The following is a 13,605-nucleotide window of genomic DNA, read 5'->3' on the forward strand; positions in this document are numbered from 1 at the left end:
GGGCTCGATCTCACAACCATGAGATCACGACCCGAACCAAAATCAAGAGTCAGCCACTCAACCGACTGAGCCGCCGAGCACCCCACACTGAAGTGACTTGTAACAGGGAACAAGCACTTACCCATCGGGAGGTGCTGGAATGGAGAGATTTTTATGAGAGGAGAGCGAGGCCTTGACCTCTGTTGGCCTGTAAGTTCTGTCTCGGTCTGTATCAGAGGAGATGCTTGTGTCAAGTGCCGTAGCTGGCAGAGTCGAGCAGGCACACGGCACGCGGCATGTTTGGAGCATCGAGGCGCCAGCCTGGGAGTTCATCGGTACTTTCGTGTGTTTATGCCGAAGCATCTTTAACCTTAGCGTTTTCCCTGCGACCTCACACTGGGGGATTTGCCGTCTTCACTTCTGTGCACTCCTCCCTGACCCACTCTCTCGCTTGGGTTTCTTTTTCCTTCAGCGTCTACGTCTACCAGCAAACTTATTCCTCAAGGGGCCGATAGCACGATGCTTGCAACAAAAACCGTGAAACACGGCGCACCTGGTCCTTCCCACCCCATCTCGGCTCCCCAGGCAGCCGCCGCTGCAGCGCTGAGACGGCAGATGGCCAGTCAGGCCCCAGGTAACACGGCTGCCCTGCGCTTTGCGGAGACTGACCGGAGCCTCGGCAGTCACCGGCCGGCACGGCGGGTCCCAGGCAACAGCCGGCTCTCTCTGCTGCCCTTGAGAAGAGAGGCCCGATGGGACGGCCCCCTCACCCCCGCCCCTTTCTGGGGAGAGGGTTCCAAGAAGGCAGAGACTAGATCCGACGCTTTTTTCGTTTTGGGGGGAGGTATTAGATCCGCCGCATTCAGTCGAGTGGTTTTCTGATGAAGTTGTTGATCCCTGCTTTTGAACAGCGTCTGCTTTAAGCCACTAAAAATTGCCTGATAGTGTCATAAGGATCCCAGCCCCCCTGGGAGGTGAGTCTTCGCGTGCCCGTTTTGCTTCTGAGTAATGTCAGGTGAGAGAGGTGACGGTTACCCAGCCAGTAAGTTCCAGGACCCAGACTCCACCCCTGTGCTCTTTCTGTTGCAGTACGGCGTTTTCTTTCTTTTTTTTTTTTTTTTTTATTATTATTTTTTTAGTACGGCGTTTTCTTAAAGACGGCTGCGTTAGCCTTTACAGACAGAAAGTCTAGTGAACTAATCATAATCAGCGCTTGCACTTTGTCAATGCTTTGCGGCTACCCAGAATCTTCTGTGTTAGGGTTTCTAAGTAGTTGGCCTTGAGCGCGTCGGTTACCACTAATCAGTTTGTACAAGCCACTGGTTCTCAAGTGGAGGCTCTTCTCACCCCGCATTCCTCGCCAGCAGTTGGCGGTGCTGCTGGCCTCTAGCGGGTGGAGGTCAGGAACGCCACAAAAGACCTTACAGTGCACAGGACACCCCCACAACAGGATTACCCAGGCCCGAAATGTCAATACTGCTGAAGTCAAGAAACTCCGCCATAAAGCAAGTGTTTTTGTGTTAGTTGAAGGAAATTGGTTGTGGATTTTAGCACTGCTTGGAACACGTATCCCTTTGGACCGTTCTTTTTAAAAGACTAAAAAGACATAGTGGTCTGATTATGACAAAAAAGGATTACCATTGTCCAGTGATGAAAGCGTTCTAAGAAAAGTTCTAATATTAAAACCCTTATTAAAGTTCCTCAAACAGGTATGAAAGCGCACAAACAAGGTAGCTTTCTAAGGTACCTTTGGGCCTTCAGAACAAATAGAATCCTCTGATGTTTTCTTTAAACGTTACTCGGAACGTGCAGAATCTTGGTCGGCATTGCGCTGAGTAGGCCCCAGATCAAGCTGACTGAGTTGATGATTTATAAACTTAAAATCGGCCAGAATGTAGGGTTGTTCCACTGAGCGGGAGACGGTGTGATCTCTGTTATCATTTTGGAAGCAAACATTTCTGAGGTGCAGGCACGTTTGGGTGTGAAAGGTGACATGTGTGCAGGCTCAGGCAGGACGAGCCTGGTCGCTTCCCTGCGGGAGGGAATGACAGCAGGCCATCACGGGCCCACCGTCCTACCTCGGCCACAGCCTTCCACTGTGCCAGAAATGTCCGTAGAGGAGACCCGGGAGCTTTGCTCGGGCCGTCTTGGTAGTTACTTAGAAAATGTTAGTGTTTCGGAATGCAGTTTTAAATCCTAAGGCAAAAAAAAGCTCCGTCTTACTCATGCGTCTGCCTCACTAAGCCGTGAGATCCTTTAGAGAAGAAACTAGGTTTTGGACATTTTTTGTATTCCCAGCACCTAAAAGAATCTGGTGATAAGCCGCCCGTGCGAAAGAATGTTTGGGTGGGTGGGCGGGTGGGTGGCAGAAATCCTCAACCTGAACACCGCTCTTACTCTCTTACGCTCCTACTCTCTCCGCTCCTTTTCAGGACGAGCCAACAATGTGGCAAGTGCCACAGCTCCACCCTTTAAAAGCTGGCCAGGGTTCTTTTTCCCTAAAACAGTACGTCTGATTAAATTGCGCAGAGCCTCATCCCATAATCTTTGTGAATGGAGTAGGCCGGCCGTCCCATTGATCACAGAGCTGCAGAACTACCCAGAGTAGATTTCCTTTACGTAATCAGATTACTGCTTGAATTCGTGTCCTGGTTGTGCATTTATATATGGCTGGAATTTTTGATCCTGTACGGCAATTAACATGCCCCTCTCCTCTCTCTTTAAATAGCTGTAAGTACTTTGACTGAATCAACTCTGAAGAACGTCCCTCAAGTGGTAAACGTGCAGGAACTGAAGAACAATCCTGGAGCCCCCTCTGCGGCGATGGGGTAGGTGACTGCTTTCCAGTATGTTGCAGCCCCCTGAGCTCTTCCGTAATAGCGAGGAACTGCCTGCAGGGGGCAGCAGTGCTGCTGGCACGCAGACTCGGCCGGCAGAGCCTTAGGTTCTCTTAGGTTAGATCTCTAGTCCACCGCACCCTCTCCCGGGCATAGGGAAGAATTGAGGGGCATGTCTTCAGTCTGAACGTAGGGATGGTGAAGACCAGCGTCGTTCAGGGAGTTGGTATCCGGTGATTCGTCCAGTGGCAGGATGAACAGCCGCGGGCCCCGTGTTTTTTCCACATGGGGCCCGCTCTCTGCCACCCCCGCGGAGCAGGTCTGCTCACTGCTCTGTTTTGGCCTTATCGAGTGGCCCTGTTTTGCTGGTCCGCTGGCCTTCTCTTGATTCCACGTTGGTCCATGTATCAACCCCGCCCGTTCCAGGGATTTCTTAGTTATCTCAGGGCTGTACTGACAGCCAAAAACAAGCCTACCCACTCTCCTATCTTGTAGTGACCTTGACGCTTTGGTATGCTGTTTATACCCAGATGGCATTTGTGGTTGTTGTGAACTTCCCAAGGGAAAGAACTGTGCATTCGAGTTTGGGAATTATAGCCAGATTCCTCCTGTAGGGAAGGCGGAGAAAAGCCACCAAAAGGCAGAATATTGCATAAGGCAGGAAAATCCAGCTTAATGGTGAAAGCAGTATGGTCTGATGTTTCTGAGATACTTCAGCCGTTAACCACGGAGAAGCACCTCTTCGTGATTTCACTTAACCTTCTTAACCTTTGTTTCCCTCGAATGGTTCGTCTGAGCAGATCTTTGATAAGGGCTGGGTCGGAGGAGCAGTTCTCAGTGTGCCCTCTTCTCTGACTTGAGAAAAATAGACCAAAACAACTCAAAAGGAATCTTGAAGAAACTTTCTCTTCCTTCCCTACAGGACTGGGCTCCAGTACAGTTGTTTAGCTTGCAGGCCCCGCCTGGCACGTAGTTCCTTTTGGTGACCATTTGTTGAGTAATAGGTTAACTCTAAGCATAATTGATACGCAAAACCGCCTCTCCCAGTAAAGTTGAAAGAGTTGAAAGAAGGCCGGGATGGCTAGAGGCCTGGCAGGAGGCAGAGTACCAAGACAGGGTGGGGGCGGGGGGGCCTAACATGGTGGGATTGCTGGTTTGTTGGTTTGTTTTTACCAAAACACCCCCGACACGTCATTTCTTTCAGGAATTTTGGCGTTCATTTATGTCTTTCAACAAATGCTTCGTTAAATACTTAATACTCCGTTCTAGGTGCTGGGGATAAAGCGTTTAAACAAAGCAGGCAAAAGACAACCAACCGCTTCTGCCCTGGTCACGGAGAGACGAACAATAAGGGAAATGAGTAAGACAGGAAGTATTTAAGATGGTGACAGGTGTGACAGAGGACCCTGAAGTAGGGAAGGGATTTAAGGAGGTCATCCGGGTACGGGCTACAGTTTTAAAGAGGCTGGCCAAAGAAGGTGCCTCTCCTCCATGGCTCACGACTAAAGTATCTCAGAAACACCAGACCCTGTTTGCTTGCCCCGTGAAGCTGCATCTTCCTGTCGTACGTAAAATTAGGCCTTCCCATGGCTTTTGACACTTGACATTTGAGTAAAGTCCAAAAGGTCAGAGAGCACGTCTCATGAATATCTCAGGGAAGAAAGCTCCAAGCACAGGGCCTATAGCAGGAGCGAGTCTGGCCGGTTGAGGACAGCCAGGAGGCCGCCGGTGGCTGGAGCGGGAGGGAGGGCCCAGGGAGAGGAGGTCAGGGAGTTAGGTGGGTGTGGATTCCTGTATCCGGTAATATCTAGGGAACCTCGGTCAGGACCTGGCTGCTGACCGTTGGATGCTTTGGGGTAGGTGTGTGACCTGATCTGATTTGTTTTTTAACTTTAGCAAAATGTGTTAAATTGAGGCACGATTTATATATAGTAAAATTCACCTTTTTTTAGTATAAAAGTCTGTGAGCTTTAATAAATAGTTGTGATGACCCGTGGTTTCAGCAGGAAGCTTCTGGTTCTTTTTTTATTTTTAATGTTTATTTGGTTTTGAGAGAAGGAGACAGAACACAAGCAGGGAAGGGAGAGGGAGACATAGGGCTGTCAGCATAGAGCCCGACGCGGGGCCCAAACCCACGAACTGCGAGATCATGACCTGAGCCAAAGTCGGACGCTTAACCGACTGAACCACCCAGGCGCCCCGATCCTTTGCCCATTTTTAAAATGGATTGTTTGTTTCCCATTCTTCAGGTGACCTTTCACTTTCTTGATAGTGTCCTTTGGAACACAAAAGTTTTCATTTTGGTGAAGTTCAGTTTATTTTTTTATTTTTTTCTGCCTCTGCTTTGGGTATCGTAATCGTATTTAAGAAACCCTTGCCCAGTCAAAGGTCACAAAGGTTTACACCTATGTTTTCTTGTAATGTTTTAGATTTAGCTCTTACGTTTAGGTCTTTGATCCATTGTGACCTAATTTTTGTAAATAGTGTGACATTGGGCTCCAACTGCATTCTTCGGCAAGTGGGTATCCAGTTGTCCCAGTACCATTTGTTGGAAAGACTCCCCCCCCCCCCCCCACATTAAATTGTCTTGGTGTTAAGTAAGCGTCAAGATTCATTTTACTTAACTTTTACTTTTTTTTTTTTAATTTACTCATTTTGAGAGAGAGAGAGAGTGGGGGGCGGATGAGCACAGATAGAGGGAGAGAGAGAGAATCCCATGAAGGCTCCACACTGTCAGTGCAGAGCCCAACACAGGGCTTGAACTTACGAACCACGAGATATGACCTGAGCTGAAACCAAGAGTCGGACGTTTAACCAACTGAGCCACCCAGGCACCCAATCTGTTCTAATTGGAGTGCATAGACCATTTACATTCAATGTGATTATATCATGTTGGGTTTTTTTGTTTTTTTTTTTAATGTTTCTTTTTCAGAGAGAGAGAGACAGAGCATGAGTGGGGGAGGGGCAGAGAGAGAGGGAGACACAGAATCTGAAGCAGGCTCTGGGCTCCGAGGTGTCAGCACAGAGCCCGACGCAGGGCTCGAACTCATGAACCTCAGGATCATGACCTGAGCCAAAGTCGGACGCGCAACTGACTGAGCCACCCAGGCCCCCCTATATCATGTTGGGTTTAAATCAACATAATGCTGTTTGGTTTCTATTTGTCTCATCTTTTCTTTGTTCCATTATTCTTCTTTTTCTGCAACTTCTTTTGGGTTGAGTATTTTTTAAGATTTCTTTTATCTTTTTCGTTGGTTTATCAGTTATAGCACTGTGTGTTAATTTGGGGATTGCATTATGGTTACAGTGCACATCTTTAACTTACCCTGGCCTGTCTCCAAGTGACATCGTACCACTAAGGTATCACATAAGAATCTTAGAGCAGTATTCTTCAATTTCTGCCCTGCCCACCTTTGCAATATCGTCATTGTTTGTACATTTTCCTTCTACCTGCGTTATCAATTCCATGATATGTTGTTATAAACAGTTCATTATCTTTTAAATTGATTTTTTAAATATTTACTTAACTTTTGAGAGACAGAGAGAGAGAGGGAGTGAGCAGGGGAGGGGGAGAAAGAAAAGGGGAGAGAAGGAATCCCAAGATCCCAAGCAGACTCTGGGCTGACAGTGCGGCTCAAGAGAGAGAGAGAGAGAGAGAGAGGGAGTGAGCAGGGGAGGGGGAGAAAGAAAAAGGGAGAGAAGGAATCCCAAGATCCCAAGCAGACTCTGGGCTGACAGTGCGGCTCAAGGCGGAGCTCAGACTCAGGATGCGTGAGATCATGACCTGAGCAGAAATCAAGAGGCAGACGTTTAACCGTTTAACTGACTGAGCCACCCAGACACTGCTGAATAGATCCAAAGAAGAAAAAAAACCTCTTTTGCTTACATGGGTGGTTTTATCATTTCCGGTGTCCTTCATTTCTTTGTTTGGGTTTCCTTCTGCTTGAAGGGCTTCCTCTGACATTTCTTCAGGTGTAGATCTGAATTCTCTCAGCTCTTGTGTGTCTGCCAAAGGCTTTATTTCACCTTTGTTTTTAAAAGATCTTTTCACCAAGAATTCTGGGTTGACCGTTGTTTCTTTCACTGACTTAAAGATGTTGCCCCGCTTTAAAAATAACTGTAGTAATGACCATAACCTTTAAAAAACTGCTCCTCAAGGTTTTTCTCATTATAAATACTCATTGTAGGCATTATGAAAACCAGATAGAAAAATTAAAATCTTTATTCTATTTACTTATTCATCTTTATTCTGTGAAAATTTTGTTTCTTAAAGTAAAGTTGGAATACATGCTGCTTTGTAACTTCCTGTTTCAGATTCGTCATGAAACTTAGTTGTGGACATTTTCCATGTTCTTCTAAATCCGTGACAGAATCCTGTGTTTACATTTAACATAGATCTTTTTCAGAACTCTAATGCAGCTCCAATTTACATTATGTAAGTTATTTGGCATCTGGACATTCAAGAACCGCAGTTTGAGTTAGAAGACCTTTAATGATATCTTGGATAATATCTGAGTCTTCAGGGACATAAAATTGGCCAACAGGGGACAACGGTCGGCAGTCACAATCTTCACTGCCAGACATAAGAAACTCCTAAAAATGAACCGATAGCTCTTTTCTCCCCCCTTCCACTGATTGACATTGGGGATGCTCATCTTCTGTCGTTATCAGGAATGCTATTGGACTCATTGATCATTTGGCACACTTGAGCAGCTCTATCTGTAGGATCGATTCTCCAGTGCAGGACTGCTGAGGCCAAGGAGGCATCTGTGTGCTTGGATAGTCACGTGTGTGGAATTGTGACTGTTGTTGGCACATTTATTTGTCTTCCCACAAGCCTTGTACGGTGCCTGCCTGCCCGTATCTCTGCGCGGGGTGTCACATTTATGGCCAGACTTCAGGGTGACTGCCCATCTGACAGGTGAGAAAATGGACGGATGCCTTTTGTTTTCCGTATCTTCTGTCATCATCTTTCTTCTTCTCTCCTGATTTCTGTTTGCTCTGTTTCTTCATTTGCTCTTGAGATGTTGTCCTGTCTCCTTACTTGCCTTAACCTGTCTTTAAACTATTACCAGAAATTCCTAGTACATTGGTTAACTTGAGCAGCTTTCGTGGGTTAGATCCGCTATGTCAGATGTGAGTACCTAACAAGATACTCGTGGTCAGGATTAAGATGTATCGAACTAGGGCATAACCAGCTTCCTTGGTTTTTAAGCCCTTTATAATGTTGAAATAGGGGCGCCTGGTTGGCTCAGTTGGTGGAGCACACAACTCTCGATCTCAGGGTCGTGAGTTTGAGCCCCACGTTGGGTCTAGAGATTGCTTTAAGAAAAATGTTAAAATAGGGTAAAAGAATGAGTAGTTGGCCCCTTTCACCACAGTATATTTACCTTAGTGAAATTCATTAACCTTTAAAGGACATTAAGAAAGGGCTTAGGTGACATTTGAATGCTTCACAGTCTTAACAATTCAGTCTCCTATCTGTGTGTGGAACACGCACCCCTACAACACACATCAGCCCGCCGCCTGTGCGGGTGGCTCTGATAGGGTGCGGCAGGTGACAGAGAGCAGAGTGACTTTTCTGCATTCCAGGCAGTCTTTGAGACAGTTTCCCGTGTTTATGATATTTGGGATTTTCCCCTGCAGTTAGTCTTTATCAGAGTGGTCTGGGGCATGGGGAGCCAGAGAACTTAGATTCTGTTGGAAGGGTTTTTCTCCAGGAACCACCGTCCAAGACCGGTGAGACCCCATGACTCATTCACGTGTTCTAAATTTTTTTTTTTAACGTTTATTTATTATTGAGAGACAGAGAAAGAGCATGAGCATGGGAGGAGCAGAGAGAGGAGGAAAAGCAGAATCTGAAGCAGGCTCCAGGCCCCGAGCCGTCTGCGGGGCTCGAACTCACCAACAGCGAGGTCATGACCTGAGCCCAAGTCGGACGCTCAGCTGACTGAGCCACCCCAGGCGCCCCTCATTCACATGTTTTAAAGCGGCACTCGAGGGGCGCCTGGGTGGCTCAGTCAGTTAAGCTCCATCTAAACTCAGATCGCGATCTCACGGTTCATGAGATCAAGCCCCCCATCGGGCTCTGTGCAGACAATAGGGAGCCTGCTTGGAATCCTCTCTCCCTCTCTCTCTGCCTCTACCCCACTTGTGCATGTTCTCCCTCTCTCAAAATAAACTTACAAAAAGCATTTAAAAAAAAAAAAAAAAAGCGCTCAAGTGTCACCGGTAATGCGACGCCATCCGCAGACCTCTGCCGTCAGGTGTCTCCTTGGAGCGCCGGTGCAGTGCCGCTTCCGCTTGCGGTCCCCTGACTTCTGTTTTCTGGAACGGAGCCCGTCAGATGAGGTTCTGACCGTCCCTGTCAGGCCTGCGCTGCTAGAAAGTGGAATGAAGTCACCGCTCTGTTCTGTCGCTCTCTTGGGTCACGACAGATCCAGTGTAGTCCTTTGGTTTGTCAGCAACTGCGCCGAACGGCATTTCTCTGCAGGGCTGTCACACGGCCCGGCGTGGGAGTTCCTGATGTGTGTCTGGGGACTCGGAATCCCCGAGGGATTCGATAGCGTTATCACAAGCAACTGGAACAGTAATGACACTCACCCTGTTTCACGCGTGGTTTAACTTACCGTCGCATCATAACTAAGTTTTGGGCGTAAAAACATGTTCTAAAGTTGGATAAGTTGCTGCTTTCATTTTTACCAGTAGTTTCTTTTTTGTTTGTCTTTGGGAAAGCATAAGAGATTATTTCCCTTGTGATTTTTATGAGCTCAGACCACATTTTCCCCAGTCTGCCATGTCTGCCTGGGGCTTTCTCAGCCCCAGAAGCCTTGCTTGCACACTCCTCCTTCCTGTGGTGGGACATCTCAGGGGAACAGAGACTTGTTTTCTTCGGAGAACACATTTATAGCTTCTTTTGTCTTCAGGGAAAAGCGAAGGGGATTTGTTTCACTGAAAATGACTCCATTTTTTCTTGTCTCAATCTAACAAAGTTTGGGAAGGTCTCTGTATTAATCCAGCCGAGAATCGTGAGGTGCTTGTAAGATTGCTAAATCGTTTGATAATTTTCTTCCGTGAGGCATGGGCTTATTTTTGTCTTTCCTCTTCCACATTAATTTTTTGATGGAAAAATACCAATCCTCCCTAGCCTAGGGGGAATTGAGAAAAAGAAAACCAGATCCTACAGCTACTATGGCTATACTTACCAGCCAGGGTAGCTTTGGACTGAGGACAGATAAATGAATTGCTCCCAGGAGCCGAGAATAGAACTCTTATCCTTGATTGCATTAAGCAGGCCGGTTTTTCCCCTCACACACGAACGCTAAATAATTACTGAAATAACCGTTCCCTGCACACCGCGTTCAGAGTTAACGTAAAGATCTCTTTTCTACAAATAGCAGATACCCTTTCAGACTGCAGCAAAGGCGCAGGTTATACGGAACAGCGGTACATTTGACTCTCTTGTACGCTGACCTGGCGAGCACTGGGCTCTCGGGGGTGGTTGCTGTGAGAAGCTGAATGTCTCCTCTTTGCGAAACACTTTGGAGCCATTTATCACAGCAGATCATATACAACCCGTGGGTCCAGTGGAACATTTTCTCAGGCTTGGAAAAGAGAATCCGGCACGATTCTAGACTCGTGTCTAGACTCAGGCTTGGAAAAGAGCATTAGGCGTACGAGTTCTAAATTCCCCAGAGTGTAGAACCGGGGATGGGGACGGGAGGGGGCTTACTCTCCAGGTAAGAAAAAAGCTCTCCTTCTGAATAGTTTTAACTTTCATTCTCAGGATGGCAGGAAGGAAAAAAGTTTTAAGCTCACTGCTTTGACTTTTATGCTGGAGACACAAATTTCATTTCAACAAGCGATTCTTCAGAAAAGTGTCAGATGACTTTGGATAGGGTCCCAAACAGATTCTGCCCGATATTGGTATCATTTATTGGCTAGAAGGCAGGCACAGAGATGAAGGTCATTTTCACCCCCGTGCCTTTCTCTTGAGTGTACGCTTTTGTGTTTCTCAGCTCTTCGGTGCCATACCCTGCAGCCAAAGCGCCCCACCCAGCGGTGACTCCGGCAGCTGCCAACCCGGCTAAACAGGTGACTTCCTGGTTTTTGCTCTCGTGAACGGCCTTGCGACGTCTGTCTTCGAAGACAGTACTGTTTCAAGTCTCGGCTTTGTTTTAACAAACTATAAGTCCGACAAAGACCTGTGATCCTTTCCCTAGAATTTATGTCAGTCTTGACACAGTAGGTCAGTCAGGACCTGAGGTTGTCTTTGTAGGCCATTTGACATTCTGCCTCTAGGAATCTTGGGTCACAGTTCCAGTACCTTAACGATCGTTTGGGTGATTTGGGCGTGTGATTTACTTTCATTGGACGTTACCTTCAATAACCCACACAACAACCGTGTGCGGTAGAACGGGGCAGGTGTTTATGCGTGTTTCCCTAATGAGAACCTGAGGCACAAGTGACGGGTGCAAGCTCACACGATTAGGAAATGCTGGAGCCAGAGCTGGAGGCCGGCTCTTGCACCTTCTTCCCTCTGTGGCTTTTACCTCGTACCTTTCAGGATCAGTGCTTTGGCGGGGTGGCTTCTCCGGCTTTCTCCCGCAATCCCTGTTTTTCGGAGCTTGCGTGCGCAGTGGTAGCCCTTACGTCTACGCTTAGGCTTTTGCCTGATGAGCATCGTCTCTTAACAAAAATCTTGTAAGCAGTTATATAGTAAACAGTTAATCCAGAAGAAAACAATTGGAGACAGCTGACAGATAGATCAAGCTATCCCTGAAACCTTCCCTGAGAAGACCTGGTTTCTCTGCCACTCTCACCTGTCTCTGAGAGGAGTAATTTCACATTGTGTTTGAGATTGAACCTCACAACTTGCCTCTTGTGAGTTCTCAGCATGGCTCTCTGATTGTTACAATGGCATTTAAGCGTTTAGCATTTGGTCCTTCTTCTGGAGGTTTCTGTGTTGACCTTGGAGAACAACACATGGGTAAGGAGAAGTCATAACCAATAAGAGTAAAGGAACATTTGCTGGAGATGGAGAAGCTGAACAGTTCCACTTTTTAATTTTATTATACGTGTACTGGGAGCCAGAACCCATTTCATTCATTTCCTTATTCATTACCGGATGTTCCGGTGCCTCCTATGCGCCAGGCACTGTGCTGGGTGCTGGGAAAATAGCCACAAGCTAGGTAGGCAAGACTGTATTCTTGGAGCTTGCAGAATATTCCATGCTCTGATATACTCTTACACACGATAAGCATTTAAACATACTGACTTTGGATTATAAGGTTTTTAAAAATTAAACTAAATGAAAGTTTATGCTTGCTTACTTTTAAATTATGTTCTCATTTTACGTGTTTCTTTATTCTAAAGGATGGTTAATGGTTTCACGTGAATGTTCTGCCTGTGTTCTGTTACAGGGATCTCTGATAAATTCCCTAAAGCCGTCGGGGCCCACGCCAGTGTCCGGTCAGTTGTCATCTGGTGATAAAGCCTCAGGTCAGTTTGCATTTTCATTTTAGTGAAAATCAAGGTGAAAGAAACCCTCCACAAGAGAGTTTAGTATTCTAGATCACAGAGGCCACTGACATAGGAAATCAAGTAAAGAGATATTTGGAAGGCTTCAGTCAATGAAGAATGTCCAGGAAATCTGTGAGCCCTTCATCAGCCCTGCAGACTTCTGAAATTTGAGCGCAGTAGGAGAAAAATCTTCCTTAAAATGCTTTTCCTGAAAAGGAGCAATTGTGTTGTCTTCACTGGCCTTTTGCCGGATAATCAAAGTTACGGGAGGGGAGTGGAACTCGAGCTGTATTCTTCTACTAAAAGGACTGAAAAGTCCTCTTGGTTCGCAATGGTCATTCAAAGCTTGCAAAATGCGGAAAGGAAAACAGATCTGTGGTAATAGAAAAATTTCAGAGTAGACGATAGTGATGTCAGTGTCCCGATTTTATGGCTTCACACAATTCCCAGTACCCATTCGAGCTGAGTTATCCTTAGCTCAGATTAGTAGTTTTTACAGTCACCGTCAGTGCTTTGACCAAGGGGTCCACATTGCCCAAACCAATCCAAGCAGAAGAGCTCTCTTGTGTAGATGCTGATGATGTGGGGTCTTCGCAGCATCCCCTTCCCTTGGCCCCTTCTTTACTGCCCCTTTACTTGGCCTGTGTTCCTTTTGGCTTCTGGGGCCTTGTGCTGCCCGCGGTTCTGCGTGTATGCCACTCCCTGGGCTCCGGCTTTTGTTTTCGCTCATGCTCCCAGGTGGGTGTCCGGGCAAATTCCGTTAGAGACCGAGCCGCCCACTTTCCGAACATCGTCTTCTCCTCAGCTGCACAGTCGTTCTGCCTTTCTCTAGAATCGAAAGCTGGATATTGGGTTCATCTTCAGTAAATAGGCCTTGCACTCGTTAGTGCGTACCCCTCAGTTGTCCAGAATGTGGATTAGTGCAGGACTGGCTGTTACCGGGCAGGCTTTCCAGGGGAGGGAGCCATGTCTCCCTTCTTGACTGGGATCTGAAGTTTTCAGTTAGAAGAAAATTCCGTTAGGATTATTAAGGATTCAGATTAAGAAGCTGGTTTCCATTTCTGGCTAATGTTTTGGAAAGTTTTGAAAGACCACACATCCCAGCCTCTTCAAGGCCCACCTTAGAGAGCTTTTGTCCCTCCTGAACTTAAGAACTAAGAAAGTCTAAGAAATTTTGCTTCACCTACGTCTTAAACAGTTAGCGGGACTTGCAAAGATATTTCTGACGTGCATGATTCAGCAGTGATTGTGAAATCCTGTCTTTCAT

The 13,605-nt window shown here is 46.8% G+C and overlaps 1 protein-coding gene across 4 annotated transcripts in view; it reads left to right on the top strand.

Moving 5' to 3' along the window:
* The window catches only part of NUP214 (nucleoporin 214), a 95,577-nt gene that overhangs the window by 44,629 nt on the left and 37,343 nt on the right, over positions 1–13,605 (top strand). For all 4 annotated transcript variants that reach the window (XM_060608345.3, XM_060608344.3, XM_060608343.3 and 1 more), the window contains exons 23-26: positions 452–613; positions 2,708–2,807; positions 10,835–10,910; positions 12,239–12,317. In XM_060608345.3, coding sequence (XP_060464328.3) covers positions 452–613; positions 2,708–2,807; positions 10,835–10,910; positions 12,239–12,317 — 417 coding nt within the window. The remainder of the gene's footprint in view (positions 1–451; positions 614–2,707; positions 2,808–10,834; positions 10,911–12,238; positions 12,318–13,605) is intronic.

The sequence above is a fragment of the Panthera onca genome, chromosome D4 (genome assembly GCF_046562875.1).
Source record: "Panthera onca isolate mPanOnc1 chromosome D4, mPanOnc1 haplotype 2, whole genome shotgun sequence".
Taxonomy (NCBI): Eukaryota; Metazoa; Chordata; class Mammalia; order Carnivora; family Felidae; genus Panthera; species Panthera onca.